Source organism: Canis lupus, chromosome 3, assembly GCF_011100685.1.
Source record: "Canis lupus familiaris isolate Mischka breed German Shepherd chromosome 3, alternate assembly UU_Cfam_GSD_1.0, whole genome shotgun sequence".
Lineage (NCBI taxonomy): Eukaryota > Metazoa > Chordata > Mammalia > Carnivora > Canidae > Canis > Canis lupus.
This window is the reverse complement of record NC_049224.1, coordinates 1,234,867-1,250,989: the sequence shown is the minus strand read 5'-3', so window position 1 is coordinate 1,250,989 and position 16,123 is coordinate 1,234,867. Positions and strand designations below refer to the sequence as shown.

The following is a 16,123-nucleotide window of genomic DNA, read 5'->3' as shown; positions in this document are numbered from 1 at the left end:
GGACAGGAAGGCCACCTGTCCCCCCAGGCCCTGTGGTATATCTCCTATTGGGACAAAAACAAGACACCACTTGAGAAGACAACGAAAAAAGTAAGGTATCATGAGATGTCCAGGTTTCCATCAGGTTAAAAATATAAAAGGAATAATCAGATTTGGTTAAAATTAAATAGTTACGGGAGATACCAGGCTCCGTATTTTTATCTGTAAACCGCATTTGATTTTTACATGTTCAAACAGCAGTGCTTAGCTTTTAAATCTTTGTAGGCTAAAACTGTCATTCTTGAATTTAACAAAGTGCCAGCTGACAAGTCTTTTCACCAAGTATGTTGGTGCCAACATGTACTTGTTGATATGTCAGGAAACAGGATGTTAAATTAGGCAGAAGCTATGCAGAAGAGAACTGTTGTGAAAATTTAAAGACATTTGTCTGCTTATTTATTTATCTACTAATAATTTGTATTTTGCCATTTTCCACAAAGCGTTTGAGGAGCACAGTCCTGTGCTTCACATCATGTTCTCTTGTCATTGCTCAAGCCACAAATAAGCCTAAGAAGCCAGAGAAAGAACAGAGAGACACACAAGGCTTATGGACTCAAACCCCACAGAGAACATGAGACGAGGCTGAGCATCTGATGTGGAGATGCCACTGTACTTGCCTGAATCCTAGGAGTAGAGCAGTAGTCTCTGCTCATATAGGTTCCCCAACTCAGCAGAGTATTTAAAATCCCAGAGTCCAGATCTGGGCCACATCTGAGGTGCCCAAGTGGCTCAGGTCCACCACAATCTGCTTTTACGAAATCCCCTTCTCCTCCTCAGGTCCTTTCCTGCCTCTGCCTCCATCCATCATTCCCACAGTACAGAAACGGGTTTCCTTTTCTTTTCCTAAGTCCTCATTATGTCTTCTTCACGTATTTTTCAATCCTTTCTCCCTTCTTTTCTGTAACTTCTCAGCCCCAGGACAGGAGTATAACTGCTGTATATCTTAATGAAGGGTCCATGTCTGATTAACTCTGTTCCAATGGTGGAGCCTTTTTCTTTGATACTACTCTAGAATGACACCTTTTATCCATTTCTTTATCTCCTGCCATAGAGAAAGATAGTAAAATTGGGATTTCTTTCAACAATAAGGAATCTTAAGTTCCATGGACTTTTAAAACTGTACAAATCAGTATAACCACTTTTATTAAATTGTTTTATTTTCTTATGTGTAATCTTCAAGAAGTATGTTTTCTATTGAAAGTATTTCAGAAACCATTAAAATTATTAGATGCTTCAAAGGTGACTTTATGAGGATGAAGGGAGATATTTGGATATTTTGAACAATTTAAATAGAGGAGCTAAAATAGGTTTTAAGAAAAACCCCATGTACCCAGCCCATTTAAAATCGACAACTAGACCAATAAGACAATATAAATAGAAGACAAACCTCTTACTAATTAACAATAAAAGGTAGTAAATTAGAGAGGCAGGAGCATTATCCCATTTTTGTCAATCTGGCTTACCTTATGACAGATGAGCACTCAGGAACACACTGTGACAGGACAAACTCCTTTGGGCTTCAGCTTCTCTCTGTCCACCAGTCCTCCCCACCAGGAGAGCTGGAGTGCCCACTGTCTGCTTCATGCAGTTAGGCCAACTGGACACACAGCTGAAGCTTGTGGCCCTTCCAGCCACTTCTAGATTTGAGTGAGATAGAATACCTCATGAGGAGGATTATGGCATCAGAACTGCCACAGAGACCGGATGTGCAACCTAAACGTGTGGAAAAGTTAACACCAGAGGGCAGGATTGCACCTGTGGGAAACAGGAGAAGTAGCTTCCAAGGCGGGTGAAGTCTCCCTCCTTCCTGTGAACGTCTTCAAGGCATGATGGCTTGGTGCGGCTCCTCTGGATGAGTGCTGTGTGCCAACTGTATGCACCTGCCCATGTGACCTCCTATTTCTTTACATCTCCTGTGCCACCGTAGGCAGTGTGCTGACTGCATATGTCACCCCTCACCTTGCCGTACTTCCCTTTTTCCCTGCTCTCACGGCATCTTCCAAATAAAATATCAGTGTTTGTTGATCCTTGCCCTCACGTTTGTGTGCTGGGGAACCTGGGCTCAAATACATCCCCCAACTTAGAATTTAATAATATATGTTATGTATTTTATAATTGTGAATTGTTAGTAACAAAAACTACCATTCTTCAAGGTGTTTTGTAAATACTGAAGGTAATTTTATGGGTTTCAATTTTGTAATATTGATCTCTTGAAGCCATCTGTTGATGTCTGAAGATGCTAATTATAGTAGCACTTGGAAGCTAATTTCAGGTCACCGTAATGACTGTTCAGATAGCTGCCCAGTGATTTTTGTGGTGTGTTTGACAGTTATTTTCTAGAAAAACATCACTGATTCTGAGTGGCAGGGTCAGGGCTCAGTCCCTCCCCTGGCCTTTTGTGATGAGAGCAGTGATTTTTGAAAAAGAGGCTTGACAAGTTGTGATCCACATTGTAACTAGTTCTGCCTTATGTCTGAAGTAGAGAAGAAAGACCTACAACTGAAAAGGGGTGGAGGTGGGTGCGTTAGGAAAGAGACCAGAAACGCCGGAGAATGAGCCTCTTTGCCAATGACCTGATTCACCCAGGTGGTTAGTGCTGTTTCTCATTCTCTGCTGCAGTTAAGGTATTTCTAAGGTGAGAGTTCCTTTTACTTTCTCTCTCTCATTTTGCCTTCTAGGTGGACAAAAAAATTGTGAGAACTGAGATAGGAGTTCTTCTTCGCCTCTCACATCCAAACATTGTAAGTGGTTTTTAATCTACTATTTCAAATAATCCTCAAAGTTACAGAATGGGATCTTTGTTCTTTGTTGCCCATGCTGATAATGAGAAAGGAATTCTTCACCACCAGCAGGTAGCTGCCATCACCTCCTCTCGTCCTCATCTGATCACATTTTTCAGTTCTTGAGCTGAATAAATCTTTAAAATAATACCACTTGAAAGAGTTTCAAAATGGATGGATCAGCACTATATACCATCTTTGTTTTCATGCATAAAAGGATACCTAAAAATTGAAGAGTTTTGTTTCACTCTAATAAAACACTGGCTTTTTCCTTTTGTGTGCCTATCTTATTAATATGCCATTGCTGAAAAAGCAGGTGAAGAAATGCATGGCTCTCCAAAGTCATTTCAGTGTCCTTTGAGAGGCTATCTACTTTAGAAACAATGTGAAGATTCAAATAAATGATGTACTTGAATGGGAAACATAAAATGTCCTCAGAAGCTCTGCTCTAGGCTATGTCCAGACAAAGGCGCTGAGGAAAAGGTCTGGCAAAAGCTTTCTTGAGCCAGTGAAGTGAAGAGAACAAAATCATTTTCCAGGCCATAACTTGAATTGAGCCAACTACTTAAAGAAAATATTTTACTCGTTTCTTTGAGAAAGTCTTAGTGTCCAGGAGGATGACTAATCTGCAATGCTTAGTTAGGCTTAAAGCAAAGTACTTAAGACGTAATATACGGGTTAGCAATGCAGTCAGCTATAAGTCATGGAAACTGGAATATGGCAGTCTAGACGAACACTTTATGTGACAATCAGAAGGCAGGCAGTTGGTAGCATTGCATCAGCTCCTCAGTGGGAGATGCCATTCAGGACCTAAACGTCTTCCCCCCTCAAGGGCCGCTCCACAGTCTTCACAAGTTGTCAGCCCATACCCTAGACAGAAAGAATTGGAAAGGCCTCGCCAACAATGTGATGAGAAGAATAGAGGCTTTTCCAGAATTTCCAGCTACAGCAGAATTCTCTCCAGACTTTATTAGCCAGAGCTGGCCACAAGATCATCACTCTTCACTGCACGGAGACTGGAAAATTGGGGAGGAGGATTATCGTAAACAGCTTAAACCAATCACGATCCATAACGTGAGGCTGGGTACTTTGCTTCCCTAAACAAAATCCATTTGCAGTAAAGAGCTTTGGCAAAATGGCACCAAAAAATCACCACTTTTACATTATCCATCTTTTTCTTTCAATGAAAAGCCAATATGGATTTTTTCTCAATTGCAGATCAGTCCTGGTCACTAAATTTTTAGATATATTGAGGAAAATATTCAAAATTGAATGGATTTTCTGAATGTGATGAAAACCCTGTTACAGTCCATCAAATCCCTACCATCACTACTTTTCTGAGGATCCCTGCATCTGCTGGCAACATTTTTGCTATTGAGAGATATCCTTTCCATACAGACGGACTTTAACCTGGTCCCTCCTGTTCTGGCTTAGGTCTCTAATTCCAAATTCCTTTTAGGAGAAAGAGGCATTTGCATCACTAGTAACCATGATGCTTTCAAATGGCTCAAGTTTTCTTTGCTTGCTTTTTCTTTTTAATTCTGAAGCAATTCAGAAATTGTGATGTTTTGGCAAAATTTAGGAAGTGTTTCTAAGGCAGGTATCTTTCAGCTGTGAAAAGGAAAAAATATAAAAACTCAAAAGGGTCTTTAAGAAATGAGATAACTGATACAAATAACCAGAGAGTGACAGATGGCTGCTTGTTACCTGGATGTGGAACCTTTATTGACGATCCAATGTATTACTGTTACAAAGAGTGTTGTTTAGTCATGGAGTTAGCTTTTCCTAGAAAAATGAAAATAAGGAACTTACGATGTATTTTTTAATATCTTTCCCCAGATAAAACTTAAAGAGATATTTGAAACCCCTACAGAAATCAGTCTGGTCCTAGAACTGGTCACGGGAGGAGAACTATTTGACAGGTGAGTTGGTCCTAGAAATCTAACCAGAGAAAGGTTATGCTTCCAGGCATCAAAAAGTACCAAAGGGAAATTTCTCCTGCCAATTTTCACAATGACACATCATACCACTTGATAAGTTCTACTAAAATAAATCATAAGCGGAATACACAATGGAGAGGGAGTGTTAGTTGATATGATATGGGTAGGTGAAATTTTGCTTTGCTTAGTAAAACATGAAACACTGTAGTATCAGTTTACTTTTGCAAATATTTACTTTCCCAATAAAAACAGATTTCTAAAGTCATTCTAAATTTAAACTAAATAGTAGCATTTATGAGAATATTTCATGATAAAATATGTGATGAAATTTATAGAAAGTTAAATGTGTAGTAGTATTCTCTGTTATGATCCAAAAGCTCATAAAAATCAATATTCTTCAAATAATTATTTTTAGGCCTATGTTCTCTATTAAGTTGTTCTGAGTTCCAAGATGCAGAGTAAAACATGTTCTGTTAGGACCAGTTATAACCAGCTTTAGTTGTCTGATCATATGCTTATCACTCAAGGCAGAGTTTGAGGACGGTGGGGAGTATGCCTGAAAATCTGGTAGAGCACAGTATAGGCAAACAATATGTACAAGAAACACAACCGTCACGTTTCTGTAGCTTTCCCATCTTCCTTGTTGTCCCAGGAGAATTCCCTGTTTACCTTGATGGACCCCTAGGAGCCCTTTTCTGTGCTCATCGGGGTAATCAAAAAAGATTGGAACTGGAAGAAGACAAAGTGACTAAGGAGGTACATATTGGAAATGGTTAGAAACTGTGTGCTGATACAAGCTTCATGTTGGTTAAAATGGGTTAAGAGAGAAGTGGGCTGCAGAGAGAAGACAGGAAAGATTGAAGGACTGTGATGAAGCCTGAGCCTGGAGCACAGTAAATTCTCAATAGATGTTTGCTGAAAGAATGAGCACCGCTCTACTGAATGGACTCTGGAGGGAGAGTCTGCAGGGAATAGGGTTAGAGCGTGCTAGGAAAGGAGGAAAGGAGCACCCCTCCCCATCCGCCCCCCCCCAAAGGTATTCATGATGGTTTTCAAAGGTTCTGTTTGTTTTTACTGTTACCCTGTGTAGATTTGGATCTTCAGATCGCAAGGAGTAAAATGGTCCAGTTTGATCGGAGCTACATATGTATCTTCAACAGATAGACGGTTTTGTTCGTATATACATTGACATTTTCTTAGAACAAGTTATGTGCATTATCAGACTTTAAAAACTGTAACATTGGGGATCCCTGGGTGGCTCAGTGGTTTGGCCCCTGCCTTCAGCCCAGGGCGTGATCCTGGAGACCCGGGATGGAGTCCCACGTCGGGCTCCCTGCGTGGAACCTGCTCCTCCCTCTGCCTGTGTCTCTGCCTCTCTCTCTCTGTGTCTCTCATGAATAAATAAATAAAATCTTAAAAAAAAAAAAAAAAGAATAGTAGCTAAGAAAGTAGCATACAAAAATGCTAAAAAAAAAAAAAAAAAAAAACAAACTAACATTTTAACTCTATCCATACTTGACAAATAAATGAATCAACTTTGGGAAGTGAATATCAGTAGCCTAAAGACATGCACTTCTTGTGGCAGTTCGGTAGTCATTTGGATTCATGGTTCGAAGTCTTGACTTAAAGGCAAATACTTAACCTAGAGTGATTTGCTTACCTTTCTGAAACTCAGAACAAATTTGAAGTGATTCTATGCTGCTAGGGAAGCTGAGACACCCTGATCCACGGTAAGAATAGTCTTGTTCTAAGACCATCATGTTATGTTCCCTTATGGTTAGTGAAGACTCTTCTAGACTAATTTACTTAAATGTTACCAGAATTGGCCAAAATGGCTTCTTTTTCAACAACTCTATAGCTAACTCTTTCATAGACATGTTATATAGTTATGCCTTTGGAGCCGTGAGGTCTCTCTAAGGAGAACTAACATATTTCTCTGCTAATTACAGTCTATTGGAGACAAACACCATGTTCTTCCATTGTAAATAACTGTAGGACAGGAATGTCACACCAAAGCCATCATCTACCAATAGCATTTACTATTTACCTACTCACCTCTATTTGTTTGAATTATTTTGGAAGAAAGTCTCTTTCCATCCCTCTCCAACCCTTTTTTTCATGAAAAGATTCTTATTCTCTCATCTTGTAGTTTAGTTGATATAATGGAACAGGTAAAAATGAAAAACTAAATACTGTTGATAAATTTCATTTACAGAGATAAATGGATGAAATATTCAGATTTAACAGAAGACATAAAGAATGGCAGACAGCCAGTAAAGCACTCAATCACTTATAAACTCTTAGTGGTCTTAGATCATAGACTTTATTCCTCCCGAATGTTATTATCCATGTATCTGTTGCAATATCTGAGATGGATTTGGTTTCTCCATTAGGTTATTTAATCCTATAGTTATCTTTAAAATTGTATCAAGCTGAAAATATGTCTTGCATTATTATCCATGTATTGCTTTCGTTCTTGAGGGTTAAAAATCATAATATGGTCCCTTTTTCCTGTACTTAGGTCAAAACCAAATTCATTTAATTGTGATGATCAAAATTCATTCCTCTTTGAATGATGGGGATCGAATGATGACGTTAATTGTTTCTAATGAATGAAATAATGGAGCAATTGATGAAGAAATAATTATGTTCGTCTAATATAGTCAAAATGGTTGTATTTTATTAGCAAAAAATCTATTCCATGGTGCTTCTAAAAAACTAAGCATAGTAAAAATCCAAGTGGAATCTGCTGTTTCATGTAGAATATAAATAGGAAAGTGCATAGGACAATTGATTAAAATTTTTGGAATAAAGCCAGTGATTATTTTGTGTCCAAGAAAAGCTCCAGAGGTTTTCTGTTTCATCTTTCTCAATCTCAACATAATTCTTAGAAATTCACTGCATTTTTTTAGTGGCCATAATGTGAGGTTGTTTGCTTTAAGAATAAATTTTCTTTTCTTTCTTTTATTCCAGAAAACAATTATATTTTATTATTTATTTATTTATTTATTTATTTATTTATTTTTGTTTTTTATTGGAGTTCAATTTGCCAACATACAGCATAACACCCAGTGCTCATCCCATCAAGTGCCCCCCTCAGTGCCCGTCACCCAGTCACCCCCACCCCCCGCCCACCTCCCTTTCCACCACCCCTTGTTCGTTTCCCAGAGTTAGGAGTCTCTCATGTTCTGTCTCCCTCTCTGATATTTCCCACTCTTTTTCTCTCTTTTCCCTTCTATTCCCTTTCACTATTTTTTATATTCCCCAAATGAATGAGACCATATAATGTTTGTCCTTCTCCGATTGACTTATTTCACTCAGCATAATACCCTCCAGTTCCATCCACGTCAAAGCAAATGGTGGGTATTTGTCATTTCTAATGGCTGAGGAATATCCCACTGTATCCATAGACCACATCTTTATCCATCATCTGTCGATGGACACCAAGGCTCCTTCCACAGTTTGGCTGTTGTGGCCATTGCTGCTATAAACATCAGGGTGCAGGGGGCCCGGCGTTTCACTGCATCTGTATCTTTGGGGTAAATCCCCAGCAGTGCAGTTGCTGGGCCATAGGGCAGATCTATTTTTAACTCTTTGAGGAACCTCCACACAGTTTTCCAGAGTGGCTGCACCAGGTCACCTTCCCACCAACAGTGCAGGAGGGTTCCCCTTTCTCCACATCCTCTCCAACATTTGTGCTTTCCTGCCTTGTTAATTTTCCCCATTCTCACTGGTGTGAGGTGGGATCTCATTGTGGTTTTGATGTGTATTTCCCTGATGGCAAGTGATGCAGAGCATTTTCTCATGTGCTTGTTGGCCACGTGTATGTCTTTGGTGAAATTTCTGTTCATGACTTTTGCCCATTTCATGATGGATTGTTTGTTTCTTTGCTGTTGAATTTAATAAGTTATTTATCCTTTATCTGATAGGTCATTTGCAAATATCCCATTCTGTAGGTTGTCTTTTAGTTTTGTTGATGGTATCTTTTACTGTGCAAAAGCTTCTTCTCTTAATGAAGTCCCAATAGTTCATTTTTGCTTCTGTTTCTCTTGCCTTCATGGATGTATCTTGTAAGAAGTTGCTGTGTCCGAGTTCAAAAAGGGTGTTGCCTGTGTTCTCCTCTAGGATTTTGATGGAATCTTGTCTCACATTAAGATCTTTTATCCATTTTGAGTTTATCTTTGTGTCTGGTGTAAGAGAATGGTCCAGTTTCATTCTTCTGCATGTGGATGTCCAATTTTCCCAGCACCGTTTATTGAAGAGACTGTCTTTTTTCCAGTGGATGGTCTCTCCTCCTTTATCGAATATTAGTTGACCATAAAGTTAAAAGTCCACTTCTGGATTCTCTACTCTGTTCCATTGATCTATGTGTCTATTTTTGTGCCAGTACCACACTGTCTTGATGACCACAGCTTTGTAGTACAACCTGAAATCTGGCATTGTGATGCCCCCAGCTATGGTTTTCTTTTTTAATATTCCCCTGGCTATTCAGGGTCTTTTTTGATTCCACACATATCTTAAGATAATTTGTTCCGACTCTCTGAAAAAAGTCCATGGTATTTTGATAGGGATTGCATTAAATATGTAAATTGCCCTGGGTAGCACGGACAGTTTCACAATATTAATTCTTCCAATCCGTGATCTTGGAATATTTTTCCATCTCTTTTGGTCTTCCTCAATTTCTTTCAGAAGTGTTCTATAGTTTTTAGGGTATAGATTCTTTACCTCTTTGGTTAGGTTTATTCCTAGGTATCTTATGCTTTTGGATGCAATTGTCAATGGGAATGACTCCTTAATTTCTCTTTCTTCAGTCTCATTGTTAGTGTATAGAAATGCCACTGATTTCTGGGCATTGATTTTGTATCCTGCCACGCTACCGAATTGCTGTATGAGTTCTAGCAATCTTGTGGTGGAGTCTTTTGGGTTTTCCATGTAGAGTATCATGTCCTCTGCGGAGAGGGAGAGTTTGACTTCTTCTTTGCCAATTTGAATGCCTTTAATGTCTTTTTGTTGTCTGATTGCTGAGGCCGGGACTTCTAGGACTATGTTGAATAGCAGTGGTGGGAGTGGGCATCCCTGTCTTGTTCCTGATCTTAGGGGAAAGGCTCCCAGTGCTTCCCCATTGAGAATGATATTTGCTGTGGGCTTTTTGTAGATGGCTTTTAAGATGCGAGGAATTTTCCCTCTATCCCTACACTCTGAAGAGTTTTGATCGGGAATGGATGCTGTATTTTGTCAAATGCTTTCTCTGCATCTATTGAGAGGATCATTTGGTTCTTGTTTTTTCTCTTGCTGATATGATCAATCACACTGATCGCTTTACAAGTGTTGAACCAGCCTTGCATCCTGGGGATAAATCCCACTTGGTCATGGTGAATAGTCTTCTTAATGTATTGTTGGCTCCTATTGGCTAGTATCTTGTTGAGAATTTTTGCATCCATATTCATCAGGGATATTGGTCTATAATTTTCCTTTTTGGTGGGGTCTTTGGTTTTGGAATTAAGGTGATGCTGGCCTCATAGAACGAAGTTGGAAGTACTCCGTCCCTTTCTATCTTTCCAAACAGCTTTAGTAGAATAGGTATGGTTTCTTCTTTAAACGTTTGCTAGAATTCCCCTGGGAAGCCATCTGGCCCTGGACTTTTGTGTCTTGGGAGGTTTTTGATGACTGCTTCAATTTCCTCCCTGGTTATCGGCCTGTTCAGGTTTTCTATTTCTTCCTGTTCCAGTTTTGGTAGTTTGTGGTTTTCCAGAAATACGTCCATTTCTTCTAGATTGCCTAATTTTATTGGCATATAGCTGCTCATAATATGTTTTTAAAATCGTTTGTATTTCCTAACAATTATATTTTAAAGCAGCTAATTTAGCAGTATCGTTACACTCTTCCAATTAAATTTTTGAAGAGGTATTTTTTTCCTGATTTTTGTCTTACTCCAATATCAGAATATATTATGAATGTTTAAATTGTGGTTGTTTTTTTTTTCATTTTCTACTTGGGTTTTTGCTTGCCTGATTATGCTTGTTCAAATGCCAAACATTATGTATAAAACATATTGGAATATGAGGCTTTAAATATGTAACCTTCCAAAAAAGTGTATTTTCTTTTGCAGGCAGTTAAGGTAAGGAGCAGATCACTTTAGTCCAATAAGATATTGGGTTGATTCAAAGCTGGGCTTCATGAAGGCAGATCTATTTCTTGTCAACTCTTACTCATAGGGTTTTGCTCTTTAAGGGTTCCAATTTAAGTCAGGAGATTGTTCCAGGGCCTCCTTTCTTGACAGACCCTAAATGCCAACTTCTGTTCTCTCCATCCTGTGAGATGGCCAGAAGCTTTGTTCATCTTCTCAGCCTGTTAGCCACTGATGTCGAGTCAATAAATGCCTCAGTCAAAGCCTTTAAAGGGAAAACAGAGGCATCAGATGTTAGGTTTGCTTTGCTGGGTTTTTCTTGGCTCCTGAAGCCTTTACTTCCTTGGTAAACTCTCTGATGTCTTCAAATATATTTTTAAACAATAGTTTATTTAGCTTGTTTTCATTGTTCTTGCCTGGAAGCTTGTCTACCCCACTGTTGCTGAGAACAAAAAAATCAATATATGGGGTTTTAAAAGTCCTTTCCCAGACACTAGTGTATTTTCCTCTTTTATAGCAACGCTTTGGGGTAAAGAAGATGAAAAACCATTGCCCCCACTTTTACAGAGATGGCAGCTGAGAATGAGGAAAGATAAATGATGTTCCCAAATCAGGCAGCCAGTCTGTCTTCTGGTCTAGCCCTGCTAGATGAGTTTTCCAAACTGAAAATACTCTTTTAAAAACTACAAGTGGTCAATAAGCAAGAGAAGTAGTGGTTATATTTGGGGACTGTGCATTTAGCCTAGTAATTACCTGACAGAGGGACTATGTCTCCTTTTATATGGAATTTCTAGAAGGGTCAAATCTATAGAAACAGCAAAGCTGTGATTGCTTAGGGCTGGGAGAGTGTTGGGGAGGGGAGCCTGTAAGAGGTTTAAGTAGTTCAGACTTGTTAAGCTCTATTTTAACAGTATTGTTGTAGAACAGAAATTTATCGACTAACAATGGCTGGGAGACAATGGACCACTTGAGGGAAGAAGTAGTGAGGTTTGTTAAGTGGGAATGTGAAAACAAACTAGGCAAGAGTAACGATTTTTGAGGAACTCTGAGGGTCTCCTGAGGCTGGAGGTTGGACGTTTTTAGCGTCTGGTCCATGGTATTTCACACTGCTGGCTAACCCTCTCCATGTCCTTCATGTGGCATGACATCACCTCTTTTCCCTTGGATTTTATTCGGCCTTTACAGTTTTATCCTCCTTGATCTCTTTCCTGAGTTCCGCTTCCTCTTTCCATCCTTTAAGTGTCGCCCTTCCCTAAAGTTCTTCCCACATTCCCTGTGGGTAAGTTGGACACTCTCCTGTGGCTTCAGCCAGGCTGCTGGCTGCTGTCTCAGCGGAGATGAAAACTTTATTTTAAACAGTCTGCTAGACATTTCCACCTGTACATCCCATGGGCACTTCTAGATCAGTGTCTCCTCAGGCCCTCCCTCAGTCCTGCTTCGTCCTCCTAACTCCCTGAGCTGATTTAGCTTATCTGAGCTGGTCCGCACTGAACTCTCCCTCTTCCTCTCACTTCCCAGCCCCTTTCCCGTGACACTTTCTCTGAGCAGCCTTCAGACCATTCTCTCTCCCCTTTCCCACTGCTTATGCCCTTTTGAGTCTTCACATTCACTTTTCCATTGCAACAGACTCCTAACTGGCATTAGTTTCCCTGTCTGCCATCCATCTCTGTTTAAAGCACTGATTATCTGATCAGGTCAGCCCAAAAGTCTACTCCCCAAAACTTAGTTCTCTTAAACATGACAAACAAAACAACTCAGTTTGGCCTCACCCGACTCTTCTGGCTTCACCACCCACCTTTATTTCCTTCTCACCATCACATTAACCATAGCACATTGCTGTGACCCTCAAGAAGTTCCTAGTCTAGAACAGGAAAGGAAAAATGTGATACGGCCCCTAATATTGCTTTTTAATACCACCATCATTTCCCAAAGATGTGTTAGGGCTTGCAGGGGCAACCACAATATCACAAGATATGAGGACAAGGAACTAAAAAGGAAATAAAAATAAGAGGCAGTACACAAAAGACATATATCATAAGATACTTTATATTTCTGAGAGGTTGGCCACAGATTTGGCTGTAGGTCTTCATGTGGGAATAACATGTGCTATCATTGGGACATAAACAGTACTTTGGGCACAAAATCAGGGTATCTTCTAAGGCAGAAATGGCTTCAGGGTAGAATAGAATCTTTGAGCTGAATTTTACGTGAGATATCAAAAATTAGCAGCTAAAGGGTAGAGGGGAATGAAATGAGAAAGGGCAGTGAATGAAGCTTATAAAGGAGTGGTGGATTGACACAGGGCACAGCAGAATTCACTTTATACGTACACCAGCATGTCGTGTGCTGGCAGCCCTTAAGCCTTGGTTCCTGAAACTCCTCTGTCATTTGATCCTTCAAGTGCACATTGTCATCAGACCAGTGCCTTTCTTGCAAAAACCTACAGTCCTCCAATAGCGCCTCCATTAGAGAAAAAGCTGTCATTGGTGGGGGGAGCAGTAGGGCTCCTAATCTGCGTGCCAGGAAGTCTGAGGGCCTCAGGACATGATCAGATTAGAGCTCTTCAGCTGCATCGCTGGTGCTAACTGCCCGGCTGGAGATGTGCTCAATTCAATTTGCAGCAATTAAGGTGACAGCAACAAATGCACAAAAGTCATATTTCCAACAGATCTGTGGAGAGAAATAGGCATTGCCTGTGCTTTTTTATCCTGCAATTTTAAACTGATGAGAAGGAAAATAGTCCCAACTGTGGGGGAGAGGAGCATGCGCACCCACACAGGAAACAGTGGCAGTAAAAACACCTTCTGGGCCTAAGAAAGCCTGTGGAAGTCGGAGAATCACAGCCTGGGAACACGTCCCCCGTGCACTTTCTTCCCAGGTCTGTGGATGTCGGCTAGGCCTGTTACTGATGGAGGGCCCTGGCAAATGGAGATCCCAGGGTAGCCTTTTGGGTCCTGTTGTGATTAAAATCCTAGGAAAGATTTTGTTTTTAGCCCTGAGTCTTCTAGCCCAGTTCACAGTGGAATGATGAGAAATCTTGCCGCACAGCTGCAAACTTCATGGCCCTGGGCCTTTGAAAACGATCTTAAGATGCTGATAACATCCGAACTGCTTTCTTATTATTTTATAGAGCATGAAAAGGAAATTAGTTTGCTAAATCTGAGGAGAAATAGAGCGTAAATATGTTTAAACATAAAAACCAAAACTATCAACCAAAATTATCCCATTTCTACAGTTCTAAAACACATACAATGATTGAATATTTCATTGTTTCTAAAAATTGAAGGCACTAGTATATTTTGTATAAAGCTGTAAATCCTTGGCTATATATACATGGCAACTTTTTTTTAATTCCAGCTAAATTTTATGTAGAAATTGTTATGTGTTGCCTTATGAAACAAATGCTGTATTTTGCTAATTTGAATCACTTTGATTTTATTCAAAATAAGTTTTTAAAAAGATCATGTTATTACAATAATATCTAGATACTATGAATGATTCCTAAGACCAACAATAACCTTTCTACTTGTTGCATTTTGCTTTGGGAAGCATCTGTATGGCTGCTCTCCCTCTGGATTGATAGCCAATGTGCTTGTGGTGAGCATCACTTCCCAGTCCAGTGCTTTGTTTCCTATGAGAAGGAACCCAGGCAAAGGAGTTGTTCAACCATCCAACATCTGAAATTTCTCTGGCACTCATTTACTTGGCACTTAGTATTGATTCTACAAATATTTATTGACTGCCTACTATGAGCAGTGTTTGGAGCTAGGCCCGGTGGGTGATCGAAACAACAATCTAGTGAGAAGGCTAAGAATTTTCTCACAATGACCTGCAGAAGGCATTGGCCAAACATACCTACTGTAGTCATGCCTAAATGAAAAAGATTGCAAGACTTCATTTTCCTTTGCTTGGTTACTGATGTATTCACTTGCTGTCCTAGCTGTCGATTATAAACCTGAATTTGCAACTTGTGAAGTTCACTGTAACTGATCTTTCTAGTCAGCCACGCATGGCCTGAGTGGTAGTTCAGCTGATAAAATAATTAAAGTTGAATGTCTGAGTTCCAGAAACCTGCCTTTGTGACGCTCTGATGAACAAATGAACTGGGAACAAAATTCCTTTGGGCAGAAGGAGCCTGGTAGAGACGCAGTTAAATTCTGATAGTAGGGCCGTGCTGTGGCAAGCAGAGCTCATGGGGATGGGGTGGGGAAGGCACCCGCATTCTGTGCTCCTGTCCCACATATCTGCTCTAGGGGCATCTCTGACAATAGAACTTATAACTCTTTTGACTCTACAGACCTTAGTAAAATATATATTACATCTATGATGATGTTTTTGTTAATAATTTCTGTACTATCTGGGGCAGGACCCAAACAGTATTCTTTATAGATTTCAGGAAGTACCTGGCTCACGTTAGACAGAAATATTTATTGGCCATCACTACGCCATCCACAGTCCCTAATTCTCACTGTAGTGTTGGTTCTTTTACTTGGAGAAATCTCCTTCCCCTCCAGTCCCTGCTCCTCCACACCTATCCCACCCTTTCTGCACTTGGAAACTTCTGTACCCCCTTGAGATCTGAGCTATCAGCTGCCTCTGGAATCCCTTTCCCACCCTGTGCGGCCTCCACAATAGATCACTGGCCCTCTCTGTGAGCTCTCAGGTCATTTTCTAATACCTCTGTCACAGCAGGTAGCACAGTGTGCTGATGGTTTTCTGTCTGCTTATACCAAGAGAAATCCCGTGAGTGCAGAGGCCATGTCTGGTTCACTACTAAATGCCCAGCCTATAACAGTCATTCCATAATATTTATTGAATAAATGAATGAATGGACATATTTATTAGAATGTATCCTTAATTAATAGATGAAATATTTTATTAATTTAACTTATATTGTGGAAAATTAGTGAGATTTCCATTAAATATTATTCTTATACCTACTGTTCTTCCTTCTATCCTACCTGAAAACAGATCCCAAGAAAATTCACTCCTTTATCCAGCTAGTCTCTAAATTTTCACTCACAAGACCACATTCTGAACACAAGCACTTAATTCTAAATTGTACCCAAAGGAAAATGCGTGAACATCATATTTAGGCCAAAACTTGAGAAGTGATAATAAATCAAAATACAGAGAAGCACTGCTTGTATTCTAGTGTGTGAAGCACTGCCCCTTTAAGAGGTAGGGATGTTTATAAGAACTCATGTATTGAGTAGATGACAAAGAGGATTTCTCAT

General features: G+C 39.8%; 1 protein-coding gene across 5 annotated transcripts in view; it reads left to right on the top strand.

Annotated features, from left to right (window-relative positions):
• Positions 1-16,123, top strand: part of CAMK4 (calcium/calmodulin dependent protein kinase IV) — a 279,256-nt gene that overhangs the window by 198,459 nt on the left and 64,674 nt on the right. For all 5 annotated transcript variants that reach the window (XR_005356514.1, XR_005356513.1, XM_038532150.1 and 2 more), the window contains 2 exons: positions 2,718-2,780; positions 4,659-4,741. Coding sequence is in view for 3 of the 5 variants with exons in the window: in XM_038532150.1 (XP_038388078.1) it covers positions 2,718-2,780; positions 4,659-4,741 (146 nt within the window). In the remaining 2 variants the exon portion in view is untranslated. The remainder of the gene's footprint in view (positions 1-2,717; positions 2,781-4,658; positions 4,742-16,123) is intronic.